The following is a 25,996-nucleotide window of genomic DNA, read 5'->3' as shown; positions in this document are numbered from 1 at the left end:
CCAGATATTTTTTTGATTTCTCCTTTAATTTCTTCAGTGATCCATTGCTTCTTCAATAGCATGTTGTTTAGTGTCGACATCTTTGTTCCTTTCTTAGCTTTTTTCTTATAGTTAATTTCTAGCTATATAGCATTGTTATCAAAAAAGATGCTTGTTATTATTTCAATTTTCTTAAGTTTATTGAGGCTTGCCTTGTTTCCCAACATATGGTCCATCCTTGAGAATATTCCATGTGCACTTGAGAAGAATGTGTATTCTGCTGTTTTGGGATGGAGTGTTCTATATATGTCTGTTAAGTCCAACTGTTTTAGCTTTTCATTTAATTCTACTGTTTCCTTGTTGATTTTCTGTCTGGATGATCTATCCATTGATGTGAGTGGAGTGTTGATGTCCTCTACTATTATTGTGTTATTATTAATATCTCCTTTTAAGTTTGTTAATAGTTCCTTTATGAACTTTGCTGCTCCTGTGTTGGGTGCATAGATATTTATAAGTGTTATTTCTTCTCGATGGAGTGTCCGTTTGATCATTATATACTACCCCTCTTTGTCTCTCTTTACCTGTCTTATCTTGAAGTCTACTTTGTCTGATGTAAGTATTGCCACACCTGCTTTCTTTTGTTTGTCATTAACTTTCAGTATCAGCTTCCATTCCTTCACTCTGAGCCTGTGTTTGTCACTAGAGCTGTGTTTCGTGGAGGCAGCGTATTGTTGGGTCTTGTTCTTTAAGCTATCTCATCACTCTGTGTCTTTTTATTGGAGAATTCAATCCATTTACGTTTAGGGTGATTATTGATGTATGAGGGCTTAATGCTGTCATTTTATCACTTGTTTTCTGGTTCTCCTGCATTTCCTGTGTTTCTCATCCTGTGTGTTTTGGTCTACCCTTTGAATTATGTAGCTTTTTATGATGTGTTTCTTTGTTTTCTCCTTATTTATTATTTGTGTCTCTGTTCTGCTTTTCTTTTTAGTGGTCACCATGAGGTCTGTATTCAGAACCTCATGTATAAGATAGTCCATTTTCTGATGGCCTCTTATTTCCTTAGCCTAAACTGATTCAGTCCCTTTCCTCCTCCCCTCCGAAGTTGTTTTTCTTACATCTTATTCCATCTTGTGTTGTGAGTGTGTGGTTACAATAACAGGATTATTTTTGGTTTTGGTGTTTTCCTTCCTTTTATCCTAATGCTATATTTCAGTATTTGCTATCCTATTCTGATGCTGTCTACCTATTTATCTCCTTACTCCATGATTTGTGACCCCTTTCTCCCTTTTTTTCCTCAGGTATGAGGGCATTCTTGAGGATTTCTTGTAGGAGGGGTGTCTCGTGGCTATGAATTCCCTTAGCTTTTGTTTGTCTGGGAAAGTTTTTATTTCTCCCTCATATCTGAAGGATATTTTTGCTGGATAGAGTGTTCTTGGCTGAAAATTTTTGTCTTTAAAGATTTTAATATGTCATTCCATTCTCTCCTAGCTTGTAAGGTTTCTGCAGAGAAATCTGCTGAAAGCCTCATAGGGGTTCCTTTGTAGGTTATTTTCTTCTGCCTTGCTGCCCTTAGTATTCTTTCTTTGTCATTCATTTTTGCTAGTTTTACTACTATATGCCTTGCAGTAGGTCTTTTTATGTTGACATATCTAGGAGATCTGGAAGGCTCTTCCACACAGATTTCCTTCTCTTTCCCTAAGTTTGGGAAGTTATCTGCTATTATTTCTTTGAAAACACTTTCTTCTCCATTCTCCTTCTCTTCTCCTTCTCGAACACCTATAATTCTTATGTTGCCTATAATTCTTATACTTCCTCATTGAGTCAGGTATTTCTTGGAGACTTTTTTCGTTTCTTTTTAGTCTTAGTTCTCTCTCCTCCTCTGTCTGGAGCATTTCAACATGTCTATCTTCGATTATGCTGATATGCTCTTCTATGACGTACACTCGAGCATTCAGGGAGTCTGTGTTTTGTTTTATTTCTTCCATTGTGTCTTTCATATCTAATATTTCTTTTTTTTTTTTAAAGATTGGCACCGGGGCTAACAACTGTTGCCAATCTTTTTTTTTTTTTCTTTTCTGCTTTATCTCCCCAAACGCCCCCCTATACACAGTTGTATATCTTAGTTGCAGGTCCTTCTAGTTGTGGGATGTGGGATGCCACCTCAACATGGCCTGATGAGTGGTGCCATGTCCCCGCCCAGGATCAGAACCCTGGACCACCGCAGCGGAGCGCGCGAACTTAACCACTTGGCCACGGAGCCGGCCCCTCATATCTAATATTTCTGATTGATTCTTCTTTATAGTTTCAATCTCTTTTGTGAAGTAGCCCCTGAACTCGTTGAACTGTTTCTCTACATTCTCTTTTACCTCATTGAGTTTTTTGATGATAGCTATTTTGAATTTGTCGCCATTTAGATTACATATTACTGTGTCCTCAGGACTGAATTCTGGGTACTGGTTTTCTCTCTGGTCTGGATATTTGATATAATGTCTGATACTGCTAGAGGAAGTGGGTTGGATTTTACACCTCCTCGTATTATTTGGTTGAAGTTACCACCTATTGCCACTTGGTGGGGGTCTTGAGCCACGTATTCTGAGCCCTGTGCCTTCAGCCAAGATCCCAGGCAGTGGAGCGGGCATGGGGCAGGTGTGCAAATGGGACCTTTCTCCTGCGTGCTCTCTGGGCTTTCTTGGTCTGCTCTCACTATCTGCTCTCCTGGGGTGTTGGCTTGATGAGGTCACCCCTGGCGAAAGCTCTTGCCCTGGTAGAGGTCCTCCCTCTAGGCTGCATGGGCTCTTGGGGGTCCTTGATGTTCCCGCAAATGAACGTCCCCTCCCATTCTTTCCCTCTGGGAGCCTCCCCTGTTTGCGGATCACAGTCTTTAGGGGAGGGAGAAAAGTTCTCTCTTACCCTGTTCCAGCTCCTCTGAGGGGGTCTCCAGGTTCTCTGCCCTCCGTTGCATGGCTGCTTGCCTCTCCGACATTTTTGTGTTGTGTTAGGATGTCCTCTGTTGGAGTATGCATGCCCCTTGTTGTTGTATGTTTGAGGGGAGAGAGTCCTGGGCAAGTTCACTCCACCATGATGCTGACGTCACTCTCATAGGGTTTTTATGGCCAGTTTTTATTCAGAAGTGAGTGGCCAGGTCCTTCTTCCTAGTCTGTCTTAGTCTGGAAGCTCCACTGAAACCTGTCCCCCATGAGTAACCCTGCTGGTATTTGAAATCCCCATAGTATAACTTTCAGCATCACAGCAACACGCAGCCCCCACAGTATGACAACTGACAGGTGGGTGGTGTGGTTCCCTGACCAGGAAATGAACCTGAGCCATGGTGGTGACAAGTGCCGAATCTTAACCACTAGACCACCAGGGCTGGCTAGCGCAGGCATTGATGGGGAGTCAATGCTAGGTATAAAATGCCCAGGGCCTATATAAAATATGTTCTTTTGTATAAATAAGGACCACATAAATAAATATGTACATGTATACATACATACATACACACATATACGTGCATTTACACTTTCATATACATATATGTGTACATATATATGTACATATATAAAATAAAATAACAGTGTAAAGTCAATTGCCTTCCCTGAATCCAGAGGAGATAAGAATTTCTAAAAATGTTCATCAGAGTAGATGATTCCTTGTTAGGCGTTTAGAAATTTCCTACAAGGTGAATTGAGAGTTCAAAGCACAGCCAGGAATCAGGTGAAAACGGAGAGGAAGGGGTTGTGCGTCAAGACACTGTCACTCGTATCCCTCGCTGCCAAACAGCTGCCTGCGTCCACAGTGGCCTGAGTCAGCGGGTGTTGGTCTGATGGGCTTTCTGTCTAATTTAGCACATCTTGGTGTTGTCCCAGAACATCCTCAATTTCTGGGTCCATGCGTTCCAGATCCTCAGCTGGTCCTGGACCCAGAGCTGGGACAGGGGTTTAAGCTGGAGCAAGGCCAACCCTCCATAGGTCCACTTAATTGGTTATGATTTCTAACCCACTCAAAGATTCAGAAAGGGCTGATCCAAGAAACTCTGTGAAGCCAATCCCCACTTTGATCTGTAACACTTGTGATCCTGCCCCTCCCTGGTGGTGAACACATTTTTAGGCTCTTTCTTTCCAGCCACATTTCCTTTCAAAAATGCTTCCTTTATTTTTCTTACTTGTCCATTTTCTGGACATTGAAGAGTTAACATTGAAGAGTGCCAATATATAGATGGTAGAAAGATCATGCAACGCAGAAGGCATTTTTGAGAAGAGAGAGATACTTATAAGAATGAACTACTATGAGGAGAAGTACTTAAAAGCTGCTGGAGATCGATAGGTGATTGTATTAACTTTGTAGTTGGAAATTGCCACTTCATTCACCTTCTGCGTTGTCATTTTTAAGGAGGAAGATGAAGGCTCGTGCCCCCCCTCCTCCTGGAAAGCCTGCCACCCCAGATGTGCAAAGCAGGCAGAAACCTCGTCGAGATGTGTCGCCAGGCCCTCCGCAGAATCTGCTCACCATGAAGGAGAACCTGCGGAACAGTGTGGTGGACGTGACCGTGGTTCTGCCTAGTGGACTGGAGAAGAAGAGTGTGGTCAATGGGAGGTAAGGACCCAGGTGCTTCAGGGACGAGTCACTGTGATCAGCGTGCAAGTCTGGGGAGAACTGAAGAGTGGATCTTGAAGGGTTGCACTCCCTTCTGTATCAGTCGGACTGGGGCTGAGGGGGTATAAATCTGGGCCCAGGTAACAGTCTGAAATGTCTCACTGGGGTGACTGTGTGCTAACTGGCCCCCCCACAGTGCACCTTAACCCTTAGGAGAGCAAGGCTTGCACAGCGCACTGATGTAAGAGGGCTCAGAAAGAAGGGGAAGCCCATATGCAACTCCAAGTAGGTGACCAGCCACCAGAGTCTGTGCCCATGTCTTGGTGCTGAAGTTATACAGCCCAGGTGCACTCTCCTGAATTAACCATTCAAGTGTCCACTTACAGGCTGACCCATAAGGGTGTAACTACAATCGGTAATCAATTTTCCAAATGAAAAGAATACTAGTTTGGATTAAGCAGTAAAATCCGACCCATGGGTTTTAAATTTAAGGGAATCAATTTCTAGACGCATATTCCTTCTTAGATCTGGTCTGCTTGTGAATGTGCCTGTGGTCAAGGTCACGTACCAGTTCTTTTTCCCACGTCAGTCATAGAGGGCACAACTGAAACCTTGGCAAAGCCTCTTTCAATCATAGTATTAAGAGTTTAAGAGTTTTATGACCAATAGAATTTCTAATTTTATGTTTGATGTTTATCAAAATATATCATAATTATGTTGTTTGATAAATTTTGTATTACTACTACTATTGTGTCTGGTAACTTGATCTATAATAAAAAAAATTAACAAAGTCACAGGAAACAAAAAGTAAAATTTAAACTTTTATACAGTTTTTATTATAGAGAATATGATAGAGTGACCAATTATAAAAACTTTCAAGGGGTTTGCCTTGTGGCCTAGTGGTTAAGTTTGCACACTCCACTTTTGCAGCCCAGGGTTTCATCGGTTCAGATCCCAGGCAAGCACATGGCACTGCTCGTCTGGCCGTGCTGAGGCAGCATTGCACATAGCACAACCAGAGGCACTCACAGATAGGATATACAACTATGTACGGGGGAGCTTTGGGGAGAAGAAGAAAAGAAAAAAAAAAAGATTGACAACAGATGTTAGCTCAGGTGCCGAACTTTAAAAGAAAAAAAAAAACTTTCAAGCATGAAAATATATTTATATAATTCTGAGGCAGGAGTGAATGGAAATAATATTTCTAGGAAAACAAGGAGAACAAGAAATGATAGAAAATATTTGAATCTTAAAAAGCAGTTTGTTCAAGTGTTTTGAAAATGGATAATGGTGGGAACCACATCACTCTGGGTGTTTTTATTCTTGTAGATACATTGAAAAGAGTGAGGCAGCAGTTTTATTTTTAAATACCAGTATTTAGATTCTACCAAAAATTATATCCTTTGCAAGTATTTAAACTTTATAATGAAAATTCTAGGTGATAGTTTAATGGGCAAAGAGGTACATAAGTTTTTACAATTATTTTATGGGCAAGGTGAACAAAATTTGAGGCCCGTTGCTCCAGGCCTCGGTGCATCCCTAGGACTGGAGCTGTTGAGCTGTGGATACAACGTCATCCGCTCTACTAGGTGGTCCCAGACTGCGTTCCACAGTGGTGCCCCCCGGGGGTACGGGGCACACTCCTCCTTGGGGGCCCTTCTGTAGCTGTTGTCCCAGCAGAAGGGCTTGGGTACAGGAAGTGAGATCTACACTGGGCCTATGTGGGAGGAGCCAGCTTGTGGTCTCGTGGCCCACAGAAGCCTGGAGCTCTTGTGCCAGTTCTCTAGGCAGCTCCCAGGGCTCACACGAGAGATAACCAAGGTACTAGAACCTCTGTGTTTCTTTGTTTCACGGAGTGGTCCTTGTTCTAAGTCCGTTTTTCCCACTTTAACTTGAGAAGCCTACCATATTATTAGAGGATTACAAACTACTTTAATAGATGCATGAAATATTATCAGTGAATGTATTATGGTTTACTCACCATTCTTATATTTATATGTGTATATATATATATATATATATTTTTTTTTTTTTTTTCTGTGAGGAAGATTGGTCCTGATCTAACATCTATGCTAATCTCCCTCTATTTTATGTGGGATGCTTCCACAGCATGGCTTGACGAGTGGTGCTAGGTCCACACCTGGGATCTGAACCTGTAAACCCCAGGCCGCCAAAGCAGAGCTCACAAACTTAACCACTATGCCACTGGGTCAGCCTCCATTCCTCTATTTTGGCTCAATTTCTGGTTGCATTTATTTTTTAAAAACACTTGACTGAGGTGTGATTAACATACAAAAACTATACATATTTAATGTATACAACTTGGTGAGTTTGTAGGTAAGTATATACCCATGAGACCATTGCCACTATAAATCTAGTTACATACTTTTTGAGAAAATGGCCTGAGGGTCATGTCTCAATACCACAACACATGGTCCAGTTTGACAGTTGCCTGCAGAGAGATAGAATGCCTGCCTGAAAAGTAAAAACATTATTTTGAAAAATGTTTTCAAACTGAACACATTCTTCCAGTTGTATCTTTTTTTTCCTTTACAAAGTAAAAGCACCACTGTGCAGTTTTGCAATGTAACTATGAGACTAGGTGCAACCTTCAAGGTTGAGCATTAAAATACTTTTCTCTTTTCTAGTAGTAAATTGCAATCCCCTCTCCAAGATTTCCTATAGGATTAAGTGACTTAGAGCAGCAGGCTGTGGGCCCCTTAACTGGGTCATTGGATGATAACTATTGCTGGCAGCAGCTTCTTGTTTGAGGAACTAGTTTTATATGTCATATTCTTTAACAAGACAAGAGCGGGCTGAAGTCAATTCCTCATCCTTGCTGAGCATAGATCTACTAGTTGTTGATCAATGTGGTTTCCCTCTTCTGTTTTATTAGAGAACATGCCCATCCTTGCATAGGTTAAGCAAGTAGTTTATAATCTATAGTCAGCCCCTTACCATGTTATTTCCTGATATGACAGATTCTCATAGAGAAAATACGTTAGTAATTGGAGTCTGATGATTCCATTCTGTATATGACAGAGATTTTTTTTAAGCTTCCTTTGGATTTAGAAACTTAAATAAAAAGTCCCCATCTGTTCTTACAGAGTTAAAGACATGAGACTCGGTGTTCCGGGCCATTCATAAGGAAGTGCTCTGGCATACTTTAGGAAAGGTGTTCCAGCACTACACATGGCCACTGGAAGGAGGCCACCAATTCCATCACTTTAATTGGGGCACAAGTAAAGAGAAGATCTTTGAAGAGACAATGCCCTTAGCTAAAAGAGAACTTCATAAACTGTGTCAAGCATTAGAGAGTTGGGCTGAGTCCTTTAGATGGGGTGAATTAGTCTTAAGTTGGTACACATGTCCAAGGGACCCAGGGGCAGGACAAGGCAAGCATTCCATTTGCAGAATAGAGGAAGTCTCCCTCAATATTCATTGCTGCAATTTTGTCTCTATGGGCCGTGAGAACCCCTTCCAATAGACACATTTACAACTGGGCAGGGATTTTGAGGTCCCGGCCCTGGTAAAACAACACAGGACTCTCAAGACAGGTATTGGGCCTCCATTACCCTTCTGGAGAGAGTGCATCCATTCCAAGATGAAGGGGAGAGAGGCTGTGAGTGACCCTCAGCCCTGGTCTGTCCTTTATCTGCCCTACCCATCAAGGTGCAGGCAAAGCCTCTTGCAGAAGGAGCAGGTGTGCGGTCAGCTAGCAGCTTCTGAAGGGCCTGTGGCCTGACCCTTGCTCCCAGGTGAGCTCACGGCTCCAGGGGCTGAAGGAAGCTTGCTCTTCTTTTCTCAAGGAGGGGAGTTGGAAAGCGCAGTTCTGATGCTGCGGAGTGGGCCCAAGGAAGACCTTCTCTAAGTGACTAACAGTCAGGTTTGGTTTGGTTTAGTTTGATTTACGTTTTCACTTGAAGAATACCTTTTGCTTTAAAGACTATTTTTTTAGAACAGTTTTAGGTTTACAGCAAAATTGAGAGGAAAGTACAGAGATTTCCCATATACCCCCTGCCCCTTCCCACCTCCCCCATTATCAACATCCCCTGACAGAGTGGGACGTGTTAGAATCGGGCCCACGCTGACTCTTCGTAACCACCGAAGTGCAGAGTTTACATTAGCGTTCACTCAGTGTGGTAGATTCTATAGGTTTGGACAAATGTATAATGCCCTGTATCCACCATTACAGTAACAAAGAGAATATTTTCACTGCCCTAAAATCCCTCTCAGGGAAGATTCCCAGGACATGGAGCCCGTATTGGTCACATTAACTAGAGGTGGACCTCATTGAACGCCCTTCCTTTCTTATCAGCCCATGTAATGCATTTGACCATCTAGGTGCTAACTCACCTCCCTAAAGTGTTTCAGCCTTAGTAAGGCTTTATATGTTTGGGCTAAATCCAAGAGAAACTAAATATATATAGACATATCTGTGGCAGGCATATGTGGTCCTCAGCCTCCAGTTACTCCTGGGTCTTCTTTATGGGAACTTTGCCGAGGAAACTAACATGGTTATAAGCGACTTGCTTATCCTGTGAGAGGGTGAGTATGCTCTTTACTAAACCCGCTGTTTAACACTTCACAGGGGTGCTCTTATTGTTTTGGATTTGGTGTTGTACCAATCATACAGAGGGATAGTCTCATTTTGTGGGAATCTTCATAGACTAAAAAAATGAAAATTCTCATTTGTTCGTTGAGCAAAATACTTATTGAACACCTAACTTTTATGAGGCACTGGGGAGAGGACATTCCAGCAAGCAGAAGGAAATAAATAGCATTTGCAAATGACCAGTTTGGGCAAGAAGCAGGAATTTTAGTGTTGCTGGAACCTAGATCGAGACGGGGAGCTACATGGACCTGGACGTTTGGGCTGGTGGTGTCCTAGTGTGTCTCTTGTGGGCCATACTGTAGCTCCACAGGTTTCAAACAAGATTACACATGCCTCTGGGGACACAAGGTTCTATTCCAGCACTAGGCAAGTCAGGAGAAAACTCGTGCATTAGAACATTTTCCTCAAATGTAGGGAAAAATAGCTTTATATTAAATTAGCTTGCAGAATTCACTTGCATTTTTAAATAACTTTAAAGACAATTGGGCTGTGTTCCAGGTCCCCCAGGGGGCTCATTGACTCATCTGCCAAGTGAGAAGCAGGTAGAAAAGAACTACTTCCACGTGACCTGGACACAGAAGGCTCTAGACTCTAAAGTAAGATTACCTTCAAGATATAGGTCAAAGGTGATGAGGCTGGAGTTAAGAAAAAAACACAAGTTACCATGATGAGAACCTAACCAGGATGTACCCCTTGTTGAGATCACCTATTCACACCTGTCTGGGTAACACAGCTCTTGACATCACCTCTGGGCAGGATAACTGTCAGGCTCCCAGCCTCAGCACATTTCCCTCCAAGTCAAGGGGTTCCAACCAGCACTGTCTTTTAAACAATTTTAAAAGTTGAATGCCCCAACTCTCCCAAGAGTCACGTCCTCAGGCCCTTTGCAGACTGCAGCAACTGCCTGGCCCCAAGGGGCATTTGGGTTTTGTTAGGCTGTGGCCGACTCTCTGGGATTTGGTGCCATCGTCCTGATGACTCGACTTCTGACTTGTACCTTAGACACAGGCGCCTCTGGTCCTTTTGCTGCTGCCTCATTCCCTCGTGCCTCACTTGATAGGCCCAGGACCCAGGCCACCATGAGATTGGACTCTTGGTGACCACAGCCTTGAACCTTGAGCTCTGTTGCTGGCTGGCAAGTTCTCTAGCTCCAGCCTTCTTCAGTCACCTGTCTCTTCACTGTCAGGTTTTGTGTTCTGCCCGCATGTTCCTTTGTACTGGGCCTCGTCAGCACAGACCGCCTCTCGGAGAGCCTCGTTAGCATCTTGCCGTATCATGCTTCTCTGATGCCATTTGAAGCTGCCAGACTGGACTTTCTCTCAGGGTCTGCTCTGACTCTGTTAAACCAGAGTTTGCTGTACCCAGGGCGTTGGGCCACCTGCTGGCCTTGGTCCCACACAAGAAACTAGGCCACGTTCCACCAGTTTAAGATTTAACAGTACATGCATATTAAGTGTGTTTGTTTGAACATTATGTCCCAAAGTAACTACCTTAATGTAATTTGTAAACTTGACACCAAAGGAGCCCTTTATTTTGTGAGTACTTAGAGAGTAGTGGTTTTCAAAGTGTGGTCCCAGAGCAGCAGTGGCTACTTTGTCTGGGACCTTGTTAGAAATGCAGTTTACCAGCCCACACCTAGTGAATCAGGAACCCTGGGGTGGGGCTCAGCAATCTGTGCTTTAACAAGGCAGAAATTTCACATTGTGTGTTACACTTTCAGAATCCCTGCTGCAGTGTGTGCCGCTACTTCTGCTAGAGGTCAGGGTACGGGGATGAGCAGGCAGCCTCTGAGAGTGAGCCCAGGGTCTTGCTGGCCTGATGGCACAGAGGGAGTTGTAGGAGTGATTAGTGTAGGCAGCTCGAGGCTGATCCTCAGCAGCCTGACCACAGGCAGGCGTCATGACTTAGGTGGAAGTGTCCTCCATTAGAGAAAGGCCATTCAATAATGGGCCCAACTTGATGGAGCTAGGGCCTGGCCTCTCTGACTTCTGTGTCCCAACTCTGTCGGCCCAGACAGCCCACTCGCTGTCATCTGTGAGTCTTCTGCGAGGTCCCTGAGTGGCCTCTGCATTTGGGGAACAGGAGTGCTGGCATAGGCTGTTCCTTGCTCTGTCTCGCTCTCTGCCAGGATTTCAGAAAGAACCACATTTGAGAGAAGACTCATATTTTTCTTGGTGAAACCACGGACTCATGCAACAATAGATTTTGAAGTCTGTACACATTTGAAAAGTAATATTTTTTAAAGAAAAGTAGAAAAATTATGCTCTTTAAACTTAAAAATAGAGACCACAACAAATGCCAAAAGATAAATTTCACCCCTATATTATGAGCACTTAAAAGACATTTAGGGAACAAAGAGATGAAGAAATTGGAAGAAAAAAGGATACCGAAGAGCAGTGAGACAGAAAACCACACAGATATGCTCCCTCACCCCACCACCCCTGTTAACGCAGTTTTGGGTAATCAGTCCTCTTTGCTACTGTCTGTTACTCTGCTATTGAACCTGGAATTTGGGATTACAGAAAGAGAGAGACAGACAGACAAACCCTGAGAATGGTGTCACTGTTCATCTTCGTCACTTCAGGCTACCGAACTACCAAATGCCACAGGCTGCGTGGCTAAGCAACATTTTATTTCTCATGGTTCTGGAGGAAGTAGACTGCGGGTGAGGAGAAGAGAGAGACAATGAGAGTCAGCATCAGATGGACCAGAGTCCCAATCCTAGCTCCACCTCTCCATGGAAACCCCCCACAGCAGTCCCCACCTCCCGGACCTGTGAGGAGGAGAGGGAATATGTGAAGTGCTCAGTATAGCTCCAGGCCATCATGGATACACAGTGAATGGTAACAAATAATATGTCGTTATTTTAGCATTATTAGAAGTCTGTTTTCTATACTGAGACTTTTCAGTGGAATATTATGTCTTGGAATCTTTGTGATGTCACTCCCTGTTTTTTGCATTAAGCTCAATATTTGAAAAAGACGATTTTCTTCTCAGAGTTGAAGGAATCAGAATTCACAGCATTATTAGATAGGGCCCCTTCCCATGTGTGATGCTTATGAGGGTTAGACCTGCATTGCCACACTGAATGCCCCATCAGAGTTCCAGGGGGCCAGAAGAAATGCTGAGCCTCTGAAAGCTCACAGGGGATTCCAGTCCCCCCTTAAGGCACATGCTGTTATTTAATTACTTCCTGGATAGTAGATGGGAGTAATTATTTTTGTGGAAGTGGTTTTGAGATAATCAAAGCATTATGATGATATTCTTTACTTGTAGACAGTTGAATGAGAAATAGGGCATTTGGGGCATTCTCTCAGGGTTGGGACTTTCCCTGTGGTTTTACTGTTCAGCGTCAGTGCCCCAGCAGCTCACAGCCCTTGAGGTGAGTGATGGATGAATGGTGGCGGGCCAGTGGCTAGCACCTATGTGTTTACAGGTGCACTGGGAGTCCCAGATCTGCACACACCCAGATCACCAGACACCTGGAAAGCATAATTGTTACCTGAAATAATTGCCATACCAGTTACCAATTAAGAAATAGATCAGAGAAAGGACCTAGCCTTTTGTGAGAGCTCGGGAAATTTAGGAAAAGATAAGTCAGCTTTAAATATAAAAACTCTGCTAGGCAGATATAAAAGATGTCAGTGAAATTTTCCATTCTTTGGGATAATCCGAATTGTTATTCTCCTCCCTTAGTAAATAATTACCTGGGATGGGGGGACATTATGAAAATTTTCGACATTCAAAAAAGGTCATTTTCTTAGGGTTTTTCTTTTTATCTTTAAAAAGGCATATTTTTTAGCCTAAAAGAAAGTGATTATCTTCTTCAACTTAAAAATTTCAGTTTTTAGGATGCATCATATTTATGAATAACTGAAAATATAATGCTTTGTATCCATAAGTAATATCATTTGTGCTAACTGACCTTACAGGATTCAAGTCCACATATCCATGAATTCAACTAGAAATACAACTATTTTCCCAGCTATTATGATTTCCATCTGATTGTTCTTTCAGTAGTGTTGTTTACTAATATTGAAAATGTTAAGAAATGGCTGTCAATCACACATAGGAATTAATGAGCCGCAGTTGTCTTTCTTCATAAGCACAGCCAGTTTGCTCGTTCGTCCACTGGTCCGTTGTTCTACCCTCACTCAGCAAGACAGAAGAGAGAGAGCAGACATTCCTAATAACCATGCTTTGTTTCTCTTTTCCAGCCACGCAATGATGGACCTGCTGGTTGAACTTTGCCTTCAGAACCACCTGAATCCATCCCACCACGCCCTTGAGATCCGGTCTTCAGAAACCCAACAGCCTTTGAGTTTTAAGCCAAATACTTTAGTTGGGACCCTGAATGTGCATACCGTTTTTCTGAAAGAAAAAGTGCCTGAAGAGAAGGTTAAGCCTGGCCCACCTAAGGTGCCTGAGGTCAGTAGGACGGGAAACCTGTGTCATCTAAGGACATATGCAGATACCTGTGACCACAGGTGCTGGAAGTGCTGAGGAGGGGCTGCTGGAGCCCCTCTTATCTAAGTAACATGTGCAGACAGCTGTGGTTGAGGTTCTTACTTCCATACTAAACAAAATTCGGAAGTAAACTGAGTTTATTTTAGGAGGTGGAAATTTACAGAATTTAGTAATGTTAATTGTTGTAACGTTGGTCCTTTGGATATTATAGGAAAGGAATTCATTTAGAGCAGAGCTAATCATGTGAACTTTCTGCAAAGATGGAAATGATGTATAATTCTGCACTTTGCAGAGCAATAACCACTGGTTGCATGTAGTTGCTAAGAATGTGAAATGCAGCTAGTGTGATCGAAAAACTGAACTTTTAATTTTAATTAATTTAAATTTAAATAACCACAAGTAGTCATTGGCTCCCCTATTGGACTAGTTCTAAAGGTTCTAGTTCAGTTCTGGAGGTCTTCCTGCCCTAGGAAGCAGATAGGATATGTAGAAGATTTGAACATCTTCCAAGAGAGAGACAGAGAGAGGAAAAAAGAGAATTTTCCCTTTGGAAAAATTTACTCATTGCAATTGGAGAATATCTTATCATATGCATAGATTTATTTCAGGCTTTTGATTATCCATTAAAACTAACTCCAGCTGGTTATTGTACTTTTTAACACGGCTTGGATATGGATCTTTTAGCTCCAGTTAAAAGCAGTGCTATTTCATTTTTTTAGATTTCTGGAAGATCTACTAAATTTTCCTGGTTTAAAAAATGGAAATTTGGCCAAGGGGGTGAATTTCTAGGTTTGAGTGTTTAGTAAATTTTAATTGATGCCATCTACACTCTGTTTGAAAGAGTTTTCCCTAAATCTTCAAGTAAAATTAGTGTTCAAGGAAGCAAAACCGTGTTTATATCCTGTGGCTTCTCTTACCTCCCTGGTCCCCAGGTGCAAAGCCCAGGGGCAGGTGAGCCCAGGGTTATGCACAATTTCGGTTTGCGAAACATGGAAAAGGATCCATGGATTCCATCTTTCCTCCTAAAATTTGTCAAACCCTGGTAATCAGACTGGAAAGGAGCATGAGATCTACCTTAGTCACTCTTATTTAATACGTGTCTACTGTGTCCACTCTCCAGATCCTAGAACAATGCGGGTGGTCAGTAGGGGCCAAGCAGAAGCTGACTTCATGCGACTTTGGCATATTACATTTTTTTGATGGAACACTTTATCTGTAGTCACTTAGAATCAGCTTTAGTCAAATTGTTTTTCTTTCTGATTATTATATATCTGATGTTGTATAGTGTGTATATATAAATATGTGTGTGCATGGAAATATATATACACTATATATGTTTACGTAGATATTCATATGTTTATGTGAATATTTTGGCTTCTTAAAAATTTGATGTCTTGTTTTGCCTGGGTTTTTCTTTAAATTGAATTATTCATAATACTTCCAAACTATGTTCCTTTATAAAAATGTATATAAGTGCCTAGTATTCAAGTCTGGTCAGAATCCTTGAAAGATAGCATATATATTAGACTTTAAATGGAGATCCCCTACTGATATCCATTTCCCTGTGTTGGTAGCAGTTTGATCATTAGTAAGAGGGATCCTAAGGTAAATTTATTATTCCAGGCACTTATTGTTCACTATTCAGTATACCATTTCCCCTCATGACCCACTGAATTTGTGGAAGAAAGATTCAGGCTACACAAAATCTTGCCATACTCAATTCTGCTGTAAAAACAGAGGTTGAAGCTTTTGTGGGAAGATGTACTTAGAAAATTCTTTTTGTCTGCTATGTTCTTCCAGAAGTCCGTGCGTTTGGTAGTGAACTACCTTCGAACACAAAAGGCTATTGTGCGTGTGAGCCCCGAGGTCCCTCTCCAGAACATTCTCCCTGTCATCTGTGCGAAGTGTGAGGTCAGTCCAGAGCATGTGGTGCTCCTCAGGGACAACATTGCTGGGGAGGAGCTGGAGCTGTCCAAGTCCCTGAACGAGCTGGGGATAAAGGAGCTCTACGCGTGGGACAATAAGAGAGGTGAGGCCACCTTGCGCCTTAGACGCCACACTCCCAGCAACACAGACAGGACGCAGACACACCCCGTCAGCTATCCTCGCTACATAGCGCCCAGCAGAGTCGAATGTGTGAACTTTCAGGCAACTTGAATTTTGTCCAAACCAGAGATGAAGTGCGCAGAAAATAAATTTGACTTATTCTTATTCCCCTCAATTGTAATTTTTGGGCCTCCTTCCCCCAAGTCCTGAGCAAGTCGGTCAACCCTTGGCTCCCATGAGCTTCGGTGAGATAAGTAAGAGAGGGGAAAGGTGCAAAAAAAATTGGAGCTTCCACTCTGAAAGAATTCCTCAGAAACCGCATACAAGCCATCTTCTCATGGGTTTCCTTTTCAGCCGCCTCCTGCTCCCAAGTCTCAAACATTGCTCATGATCAAAACCAGCGCCCAAAATATGCTCAGCTGTTCTGTAAATGCCCAAATTATAGTGCATGAGGGCAGTCCCTCCAGACAACTGAGGATGCCTCCTCGGCAGCCATGCTGGAGACATCTTACCGCTCGTGGGATTTGGGTACCCGGCCTGAGGTCACAGAGCCCTGGTGAGAGCGGCCACCCCGAGGCCAATGTTGGTACAAAGACTGAGACGTCCTGTAAGCAGAGATCTCTGATAGACACGAAGGGCTGCTGCATTTCGTCAACTGTCAGACCAAAAAACATTTAATATTCCTTGACCTTAGAATTATTAAAATGGACTTCATAAAAGTATCCATTTTGATGAACTCACTTGATGTCTGTTGCTTTTTTATTTATTCCGTAAATATTGAACAAGTTGGGCTTTTAAAATACGTATTCAAATTTTTCATGTTTTTCTATGGCTTTTTTCAAGTTTGTCCAATAAAACAATCTGTTTTATTATTAGCAAATGTATTGTGAAATCAATGGTCATAGTGAAGCCTCCCCCCGCCCCGAAATCTCCTCCTTGAGGTTCTGGACCCTGGGTCTCATTTGACATCCAAGAAAGGGTTTTACCTGCATTGAGTTTAAGATGCATAGACTATTCCTTCAGAAACGGTGCTCTGACATTTGAGAGTAATGCGGCTTGTGTTTTAGCCAGTATCTTTTTAAAACTCACACGAGATCATCCTGAGCCTCTGCTGCACAGGCCTGGATGCTGCAGGTGTGTCCGTCTGGTTATATCAGCCCAGTTTAAATTTGGTTTCTGTGACTCTTTGGAAGCAGAGCTTTCATTTGGCGAGACAAGAAAAGAAAAGAAATGCTGCCCCATATTTAAGTATGTGAAAGAAAAAGCATTACACAAACAGGTATTTCTGCTCCATGTCAATCAGATATTTCTTGAAAGGAGGATGTAGAACCTGTTACCTGGGAAAAGTCATATAAAACCAGCCTCTCTGTTAAGGCTTGGACCCTGCAAACCCAAGGTCATTTGGAGCACAGAGCTGAGGTGTCCCGACGGGAAAGCTCCCTAAGTCTAGTGCCCCCTCTCTGATCCCCATGCAGGGCTGGGCACACTGGTGCAGCTACCCTGACCATTTGAATTTGGAAGCACTTCTGCTCTAGGGGACAGAGCTGGACCCAAGGCCCTGAGTGCCCCTCTCCGCTGCCTTGGGCACCCTCCGAGGGGGGACCCCAGCAGCCTCCCCAGAAAATAAAAGAGTCACACCCAGCATGGCAGGGGACCTGCTCCAGCCCAGTGGCTGACATCCCTTTCATCCAGACCATACTGGGCCATGTGTCATGCTGGCTGTGAAATATTTGATTGCCATTCCTGCCAAACACCTCCATCCATCCCACCCTACTGACAGTCAAATATTTGAGAAGAAGAGAGAACGTTTCAGAGGACATCCATGAGGAGGCCTCTTCTTTGTCCCTCTTGGGTTACATCCCCTCCCCAGCCAGCAGCTGCTTGAGAACGGGTGGGGGCCACTGGCAGGAGACGTGTTTCTAGGCAGAGACCGCCTCCTTTGGAATTCCTGGAGGTGGCAGCTTATAAAAAGCAGAAGGTTTTGCTGCCACCTGCTTCTACGGTGGCGCTTAGCAGCCTGGCAGCTGTGGGCCCTAGGAGATCAAGGCCAGGAATGCAGGCCTGCTTTGCCCCTGGCCTTCTCCTTCCTGCTCACAGGCAGCCCCCATCTGAGGCTAATGGAGGGGCCCAGGCCTTGGTCAGGTGCTGCTGCAGATCTCGAAGCTTGCCCTCACTCTCTCATGCCTGCCTTTTGCAGTTCTTCTGACCAAAACTCAGTCGGAGCCTTCCCTGAGCTGTCGAGGTACAGTGAGCCCGGGCACTGCGCGCTAGGCTGCACTTTGCATGGCTCTGGGCTTGGACGATGCACGGAAGAGCTGATTGTGTGCAGGACCTGAGGGAATGCAGGCATGGCGTGTGGCACCTCGAGGGGTGTCTTGCCGGCTGAAATGAGGTTATGGTTTGGTTTGACTCCCTGGTTGGCTAAGAGAAGAATGTCCCTTGTGTGAGGATTTGCTGTGTGGTTCTAATTTGTAAGAAATGAAGGAGGTGGTTGTAGAAAACTGGCCCTTTATGAACACAGAAATTCCAGGCAGAGCAGAGGTGGTACATGGGGCAGAGGCAGCATTTCCTGCTTACCTGTACTTACCTGTGCTCACCTACCCTCGAGGTCCATCCTGCCTGCTACAGAATTTGGGGCAATGTAGATTGTAAAATTTAATCTTTTCTGTCATAGACAAATATGTAAATGATTAGTCTAGATTTTGTGTTTATTCTGACACCTATTTCTTATATATACACACACAAATACATATATATTTACATGTATTACATGTACGTGCACACATATACATTGATATAGACACATACACATATATATTGGGGTTTTAATGAACATTCTGGACTGTATATACACATACACATACATATTCCAAAAAGTTCATTAAAATCCCAATGAGTATTTGCATTTTACAGAAATTTTTGTTTGTGTTTGGTACAGTATTTAACAATAGATTTTATTTCTAGAAAAAATTCACGAAAGAAAACTCTGTTGGTCTGGAATTGCAGTCCTTGGATGTCGTGGCTGACAGTGCTGTGGCCTAGGCCACTGTTCATATTCTTCATCTGTTGTTTTTCTCCTCCATCAATGGTACAGATGAAGATTACAAAAAGAAGGATTCTCTTTTAAGAAGCACCAGGAAGGGAGAGTCATTATAGCAGAAAACTCATACATATGGAGACTGTGTCGGTTCTGGTTGATTTGATCTGGGGATATGGACAGTCCGAGAGCAGCAGAGAAGGTGCATCGAAGACCCCCGTGTACACACGGTTTCGTGTGGGGCCTGGTGCTCAGAGATTGCACATGATGAGAATTCCCATGTCATGTACTTGGAAGTGCAGACCTGGTTGTCCTTGTGCATGTATTTGCTGAATGACCTTATTGTGGCCACTAGTCAGTCCTGACCTTCAGTTTTCTTATCTGGAAAAGTGAATAGCTTGGACTAGTTGGTCTTTAAGGCTCCAGCAGCTCCATCCATCCCTCCGCATCCTTAAGTCATCTTGACATTTTCCAAATCATTTTCATGCTTCGGAACAAAATGTGCTTTCTTATGGATTAAGCACAATCTCCCCTAAACTTTTATTAATATTTAAGTGTTAGTAAATTGAAGCAAAATAAACTTTGTGCTCAAGTTGTCATTCATCTAGCCATGTTCTCATGTGTCTTTTGCCCAGTCCGGGCTGTGTATCGATTGTCAGTTCCTGCTCTGCCTGTGCGGCAGGCCTGGGAGGGGATTTGGTTGATGCGAACACTGTAAGAAAAACCAGATGCTCTTGCTGAGCTCTCAAGCTGATCCTTCTGCAGTGTCTGCCGAGTCTAAAGGCCTCACAGGAGGCCCCTATCAATCCAAAGTTGCCAAAGCCTCTCCTCTAAAAATAGACCACCTGCTTGGGCCCAGCTCAGGGCTGGGTGCTGGGCGCCTGCCACCTCCAGACAGCTGCAGTCTGTGGTGGGACGAGACAGCCTCTCAGATCACTGTGGGGTAGCTCTGGTGCCAGGGCTATCCCTGAACCTTCAGCCCCGTGGAAGTGATGGCCAGCCACTCTTGCTGTTGAGGAGAGAAACGAAAGTCTCCATTTCATAGCAATTTTCTGATCCAGTCTCTCGTTTTTGTCGTTGGCGTAATAGTGTGCCCCAGTAACACGTTCTCTCTCTTGTTCATCTGTCGAGTCCTATAATATCATACATTTTACGGTATCTGTGTCATATATCACTCAATTCTAGAAACATCTAAAAACATAGGTTTAAATGACATGTTAATGCATATTGTAGTTTACGTATACCTTTACTCTGTAGTGTAGTATGTATTACCCTTTACAGCTCTGTGCTTAGTAGAGAGTTTTGATGTGATTAACCATGAACTCTGTGTGCACATGTGTATCTGTGTGGATGCATGCCTCACGACTGAAGCCGACCCGCTCACTGGTTTGGATGTCGTGTGATGTGGAGGCTGCTGGTCAGCTCAGCTGGAGTCACCTGCACAGAACCGAGAGCCCTGGCCCTCGTGACTAAAACCTGAGACTTTGCCATTACTGAATGATAAAGCGAATATGCGTGCTTGATTCTTGCTTTGTTGGGTAGACAGTATCAGTGTGAATGCATATGTTACTAACGCACTGACTTTCCTGTCTGTACTCTAATTGGAGTGTGAAATTCTAGGTTAGCAGATAAAAAAGTTAGCTGATGTTTACTTTGTTTGGGTTCATATTTTGATGGCAGAGTTTGTATAATCCTAGTCTAGATTTTTCCACCAGTGGATCCACAGTCTGGCTGTCTAGTAATTGGCAGTGGTATGGTGAAATTCATTTTTCTATCCTTTGGGAATACCTAAATTATCCGTCCTCCTGCCGTATCTGTGTGCCTTGGAAGAGAAGAACTGGACAAGTTAATAACAAAGGCCTGGAGTGGCCTTGGAGTGCCAGCATATCAGTGAATAATGATAACCGGTAGTTGTGGTAGAGCTGTATGTGCCACGCATGGTTATCTGATTTCCCCTGCAGGTGAGGAAACTGAGGCTTGGAGCAGGGAAGCAACCTGCCCACATATACTGCACACCCCATTTCTCTTAATTTCTACTCTACCAAGTCTCAAGTGTGGTCCTCACAGCTTGAGCATCCCCAGGGGCTTTGTTGAGCACAGATTGCTGGGCCCACCCCCAGAGTTTCCGATTTGGGGTCTCTAGTGGGCCCAAGTTCCCGGTGACACTGGTGCTACCAGTCCCTCCTTGCCCTGGGAACTGCAGCCCTTGGCTCCTTTGTCTGCTGCCTGACAAGTCTGGGCTGTGGTGTCCCCATTTGGAACACAGGAGGGCCCATTCTAGCTCTAAAATTATGGTGAAGAAAACACCAAGAAAGGGAGAGGATTGAGGATTAGAGCTCAAAAAAAAAAAGAAGAAGAAGGAATGGTCCCCCTCAAGAATGTAATTAAGAATGAAAACATTCTGGCTGAGGGGGGAGGAAGGAAAAATCTGGAAACGTGTGTCCTGGAAAATCTGAGGTGATTATTTCAAACCCCACCTGGGTAGACCACAGCTGTTATTCTGTGTTCTAGGAAGGAGTGAGGTCCTTCAAGCAGGAAAGCGGTTGATTTATTTTATTAAGTTAGTGTTTTTGCCTCATTCATAATTCTTAAAGCAGACGTTTTACATGGGTGTCACAGTCCTTAGAGCTGCACTGTCCAGTCTGATGGTCACGAGCCACGTGTGGCCGAGGGGGCACTTGGAACGTGGCCAGTCCGAGCTGAGACGTACTGTGACTGTGGCATGCACACTGCATTTTGAAGACGTAGTTCAAAATGAATGTAAAATGTCTCATTAATAATATCTATGTTGATTATGTGATTGAATAATATTTTAGATGTGTTGGATTAAGTAAAACGTTATTGAAATTAATTTCACTTGGTTCTTTTTGATTCAGCTACTAGAGAATATAAAATTACATATATGGTTCCCTTTATTTTTCTATCGGGCAGCACTGTCCCTGAACTTTTAGATTTGTTGTTCCATTCTCATGCGGGGTACAACCACACCCAGAGAAAACCGCCACCGCAGTCACAGATAGAGTGAAAGAACCTCTAGTGATTTCGTAAATGCGGCTGGAGGCTTCGAGGTGGCTTGGAATGCTTTGAAAGAAATAGTTGATGGTTTTACCCTCTTAAAAGAACCAAAATAAAATTTAAGAAGGGAGGATTTGTTTATTGAGATTTTTAAAGTGAAATGTTTAATCTCTTGTTTCATATGCTGAAAAATAACTTTGTACTCTTTTTTTTCCAGAAACCTTTAGAAAATCATCACTCGGCAATGATGAGACAGATAAAGAGAAGAAAAAAATTCTGGGGTTTTTCAAAGTTAATAAAAGAAGCAATAGTAAGGTAATGAATTAAATACACATACGATTTTGTATTATGTAAAAACAGTTTCTTGAAATGTTTTTAGTCAACCCATCTTGGAATTTCTCTAAATATGTTTAGGACAGTTAATTCCTTCAGGAAAAGGCAGCTTATCAGTGTGCACTAACACACTGACTCGTACTTCCACACTTGAGTCCTGAAGCAGTGTTCTTGGGTGATGGTGTTTTACTCACCAGAAGAACATGAAGCCACAAGCCCCTCTCTCCTGGAACATGCACAGGACCTGGCATGAGGTTGATGCTCAGTAACCACCTTCTGCGTTGATGAATGAGTGAACGCATGACACAGTTGAGTTTATACCAAACAGTCAAAGCCCCTAAAGATGAACTGACGCTTCAGAACTTGTTTAACATATGAAGCCTAGGGGAAGAGTATTAGTTGTTGAACTGGTCCATTTGCTAGTAAATTTTAGATGTCCTTTGGTCCTCCCAATATGATTTTGGAATATGTCATGTAAGTTAATTTTATGGATCTTATTGGTCTTTATTAAATAAATCTTAGAGTCTTAATTTGGCTACAATGTTATAAAGTCATCGTACATACAGTAAAAATGAAGATTTTTCGGATCACTTCTGAAATTCTCAAAACCACAAATGCCTTCTAAGTACCAAGAAACTAAAATGCTCATTATCCCTATTATGTTTGTTTAAAAGGTACGTTTTGCTAAGATTGAGTATTTTCTCCTTACTAAGAAATGAGACTAGAAAGGACAAAACTGTTCTGGTGAATGTTAGGCTTCCATACTGTCAGCTCAGTGTGGAGTGTCCACCACCTGTTCAGTTTCACAAGAAGCGTGGGGAAGGTGGACTCAGGTTTGTTGAGAACCTTCTCCGCTCCATTGCATAGATCTGTACATCTCTGCACCAGCTGTGCATCTTATTTCCCAACCTTCTGGGGGCCTACGGTGTCGGAAGGACGATTCACCCCAGGTTTGCGGAGCTCGAAGAAATAAAAATGCTTGCTCAGGGCCTCGGGGTTAGATCCCAGGTCGGTGTGACTGCAGAGCCAGTGGCTGCCCCTGGCCATGTCTGGAGGCACCAGGACAGTGAACATGCTCCGTGAAAGCTGAAGGTCCAAGTGGAGCTCAAGAGGCTGAACTAGTGGACAGTTTATGTTCGGTAGGAGTTTCTCACAAATCTCAGCTCAGGTTTTCTCTGCTTCTCCTGATGCTTTGATTATGGTTTTGTGATTCTCTTGTTTATTACTGATCATATGTGCTTTCCTCCATGTTTCCATTCATCCTTCAGAAATCTATGCTCAATGTGCATCTGTCTGTGTAAGATCTTTGGAGCCTCTGCTCCCTCCCTTCCCCTCTCCTGTCTTTTCCGTTCCTGTCAGGGTGACTGAAATTACAGATTCAGACTTTTGCATATGAATAGCCCTTCACCCTATAAATTTTGAGTTTTTGGTTCCTGACATTTTTGAGTAAGTTTGCTGGGACTGCCTTCACTGCTGTCCCCCTTGGTCCTCACAACACCAGTTCATAGTAAAATCTCCTATTTCCTCACACTCAGATCTCGAGTCATTCTTCTTGTGTCTTCCTCCTTTTGAGAGATGAAGCCAGTAACAAATCTAGAAATACTTTTGTTTTAAGAAAAATGAGGTAGCCTGAAGCCCTGGAGATTGGGAACTGACTTGGCTCCTGAGGGTTTGGCAGGAGACACACGAAAGGATGACACATCTGTGAAGATGCCACAGTTGATGAAGCCCGGTCTGCGATTGAGCAGACTTTCCTTTCTGTCCCTCTCTTTTCTCTGTCTTGGACTGCTGGGATTACTTTTCCTATCTCACATACCTCATCTTTCCCTCTCATTTATTACATTTATTTTGCTCTAGACTTCCCTTATTCAGCTGAATCGTTATTGGGTTATTTGTTGTTTTCAGCGTTAACATCTTCATTCCTTGTTTCTCTCCATTTTTATTGTTTGAGCCACTGCGCTAAGTGCACCCTCATTTAATCTTCTAGAAACCTGGTCGGGGAGGTACTATCAACCCTGTTTTTCAGGTGAAGAAACCAAGGCTGCACAACTCTGTGCTAGTCATAGTGCCAGCGAGCGCCGGGGTTCAGCCCCCGCCTGTCTTCCCAGAGCCCTTGCTCTTCATTGCTCATTCACGCTGTGCATAGCTTAACAAGTCCAGCTCTCTATTTTTCTTCATTAATAATAAGAGGATTTGGAGTCAATCATTTTTTAAATGATTTCCAAAATCCTGTGATGCCAGGTAGTCTACAGATGTCTCAGAGAACAGCACACTAAAGAATGGAGAAATAGCAAGGCATTAAAAGCCACAGTGAGTCCTTACTGTATCTCCTTTAAGGAAAAAAATACGTGTATGTGTGTATATTTGTGTGGGGTGTGTGTGTGTGTATGTATATGTATGTAAAATCTCAGTAGGGAATATGCTTAAAGGGCTAAAGTAAATGAGGGCAAATATCTTTTCTTATTTTAAAACTGTGGCATTTCATTGTTTTTGAAACCTGACAATTTTGTGTCATCTTGACATTATTTATTCTCCTAACCCAGTAGTTCTAAAAAGTACCTGAGAATCACCTTAAAACCTAGTTTAACAATTAGATTCTTGGGTCTTGTCCCCAAAGAGTCTCATTGGGAAGTAAGGCTGAGGCCCAGGAGCTGTGTTTTCCAGTTGTACCCAGGTGGTTCTGTGGCCGGTGGTCAATACACCATCAGATGAAACATCCTCTTCAACAGTGATGTGAGATATTATTGTTTGTCTCTTATGGCTGGGAGTGAGATATCTGGTGAATTATTTCTGTGTACACCAAGTCAATGAGCAATGCAGTGTGAACTGAATTTAAAGCTTAGAAATCCTCAAAACCTAGTGAATTAATTGGTTTTCTGAGCTAACTCCATTAGCTCAGACCCACTACTGTTTTCATATTGCATATTTTCTATGCTAAAGAGATGCTTTTAGGACAAAGGAAAAAGAAAACTCATCCCTCTGAGTCATGGATTTCAAAATGGTGATTTTCAGATCAGCAACACTTGGGTTAGGGGCTGCTTTAGAGCACCTTTCAAGTTCCCAGGCTGAGGGACCTGTCCTTGGATTTCAACATTTAGTACAGGCTCTTCTGCCTTGAAGGATGGCCCTGGTGACATTTTTTCATCAATAATTGTTAAGGACAAATTTTTCATTTGAACTTATTTTCACCTGGAGATGACGTGGGTTCACGCTTGTGTTCCAGGCTGAGCAGATCGGGCTGTCCGGGGTGGACAGTGATGAGGACGCCTCAAAGTCGGCATTAGGAAGGGGCTCAAACGTGAGTACTAACACCCAGCAGGTGCTTCTTGCTAACTGAGCTGAACTTCTTGCTGCTTTGCATGGCCTTCTAGAAAATGAAATTATGGATTAGTTTAGTTGTCTTTTGCTTTTGGGGGGTTGTTTCAGTCTAGAAGATGCACAAAAGTGCAAATGGCCTCTTTTTTAGTTGTCCATGCTATATTTGGAAGATGTGGAATATTTTAGTTTCTGCCTCTCTGCACATTTGGCACAATCAGGAGGATCCCTTGTTAGATTAACTGAATTTACAGTCCCTGGAATTACTTCCGCTCATTCTCAGGAACAGCTGGTGGTTTGAGAGCCACACGGCCCTGTTTCCCAGTCCTGGGTCTACTAGTTCCTAAACTCTGCAATTACTTTGAAAGAACTTTGTAAAACTACCAGTGCCCTCACATTTCAAAGTTGGCATGTAAAAAGTTTCTTCATAATTTTAAATACTTGAAAGAAAATAATTCATAACATCTTATCAATATTGATATCTTAAATATAGCTAATAAATTTTGATACCATCACTTTTTAAAAATTACATAGACAAGCTCTTCTAGAACAGTAAGACATTTTGCATTATGGTTCTTTTCTTTGATTTCACA

General features: G+C 43.0%; 1 protein-coding gene across 17 annotated transcripts in view; it reads left to right on the top strand.

The window, feature by feature from the left end:
- COBL (cordon-bleu WH2 repeat protein) overlaps positions 1–25,996 on the top strand; it is a 277,939-nt gene that overhangs the window by 96,360 nt on the left and 155,583 nt on the right. For 9 of the 17 annotated variants that reach the window (XR_011437757.1, XR_011437758.1, XM_005609148.4 and 6 more), the window contains exons 2-5: positions 4,372–4,575; positions 13,408–13,618; positions 15,458–15,686; positions 21,973–22,070. Coding sequence is in view for 15 of the 17 variants with exons in the window: in XM_005609148.4 (XP_005609205.4) it covers positions 4,372–4,575; positions 13,408–13,618; positions 15,458–15,686; positions 21,973–22,070 (742 nt within the window). In the remaining 2 variants the exon portion in view is untranslated. Of the gene's footprint in view, positions 1–4,371; positions 4,576–13,407; positions 13,619–15,457; positions 15,687–17,900; positions 17,946–21,972; positions 22,071–25,311; positions 25,387–25,996 lie in introns of all 17 variants that reach the window. The other 8 variants (XM_014738943.3, XM_070264439.1, XM_070264440.1 and 5 more) reach the window with 2 other exon arrangements.

Source organism: Equus caballus, chromosome 4, assembly GCF_041296265.1.
Source record: "Equus caballus isolate H_3958 breed thoroughbred chromosome 4, TB-T2T, whole genome shotgun sequence".
Taxonomy (NCBI): domain Eukaryota; kingdom Metazoa; phylum Chordata; class Mammalia; order Perissodactyla; family Equidae; genus Equus; species Equus caballus.
The sequence above is the reverse complement of the archived record's forward strand: the minus strand, read 5'-3'. Positions and strand labels throughout refer to the sequence as shown.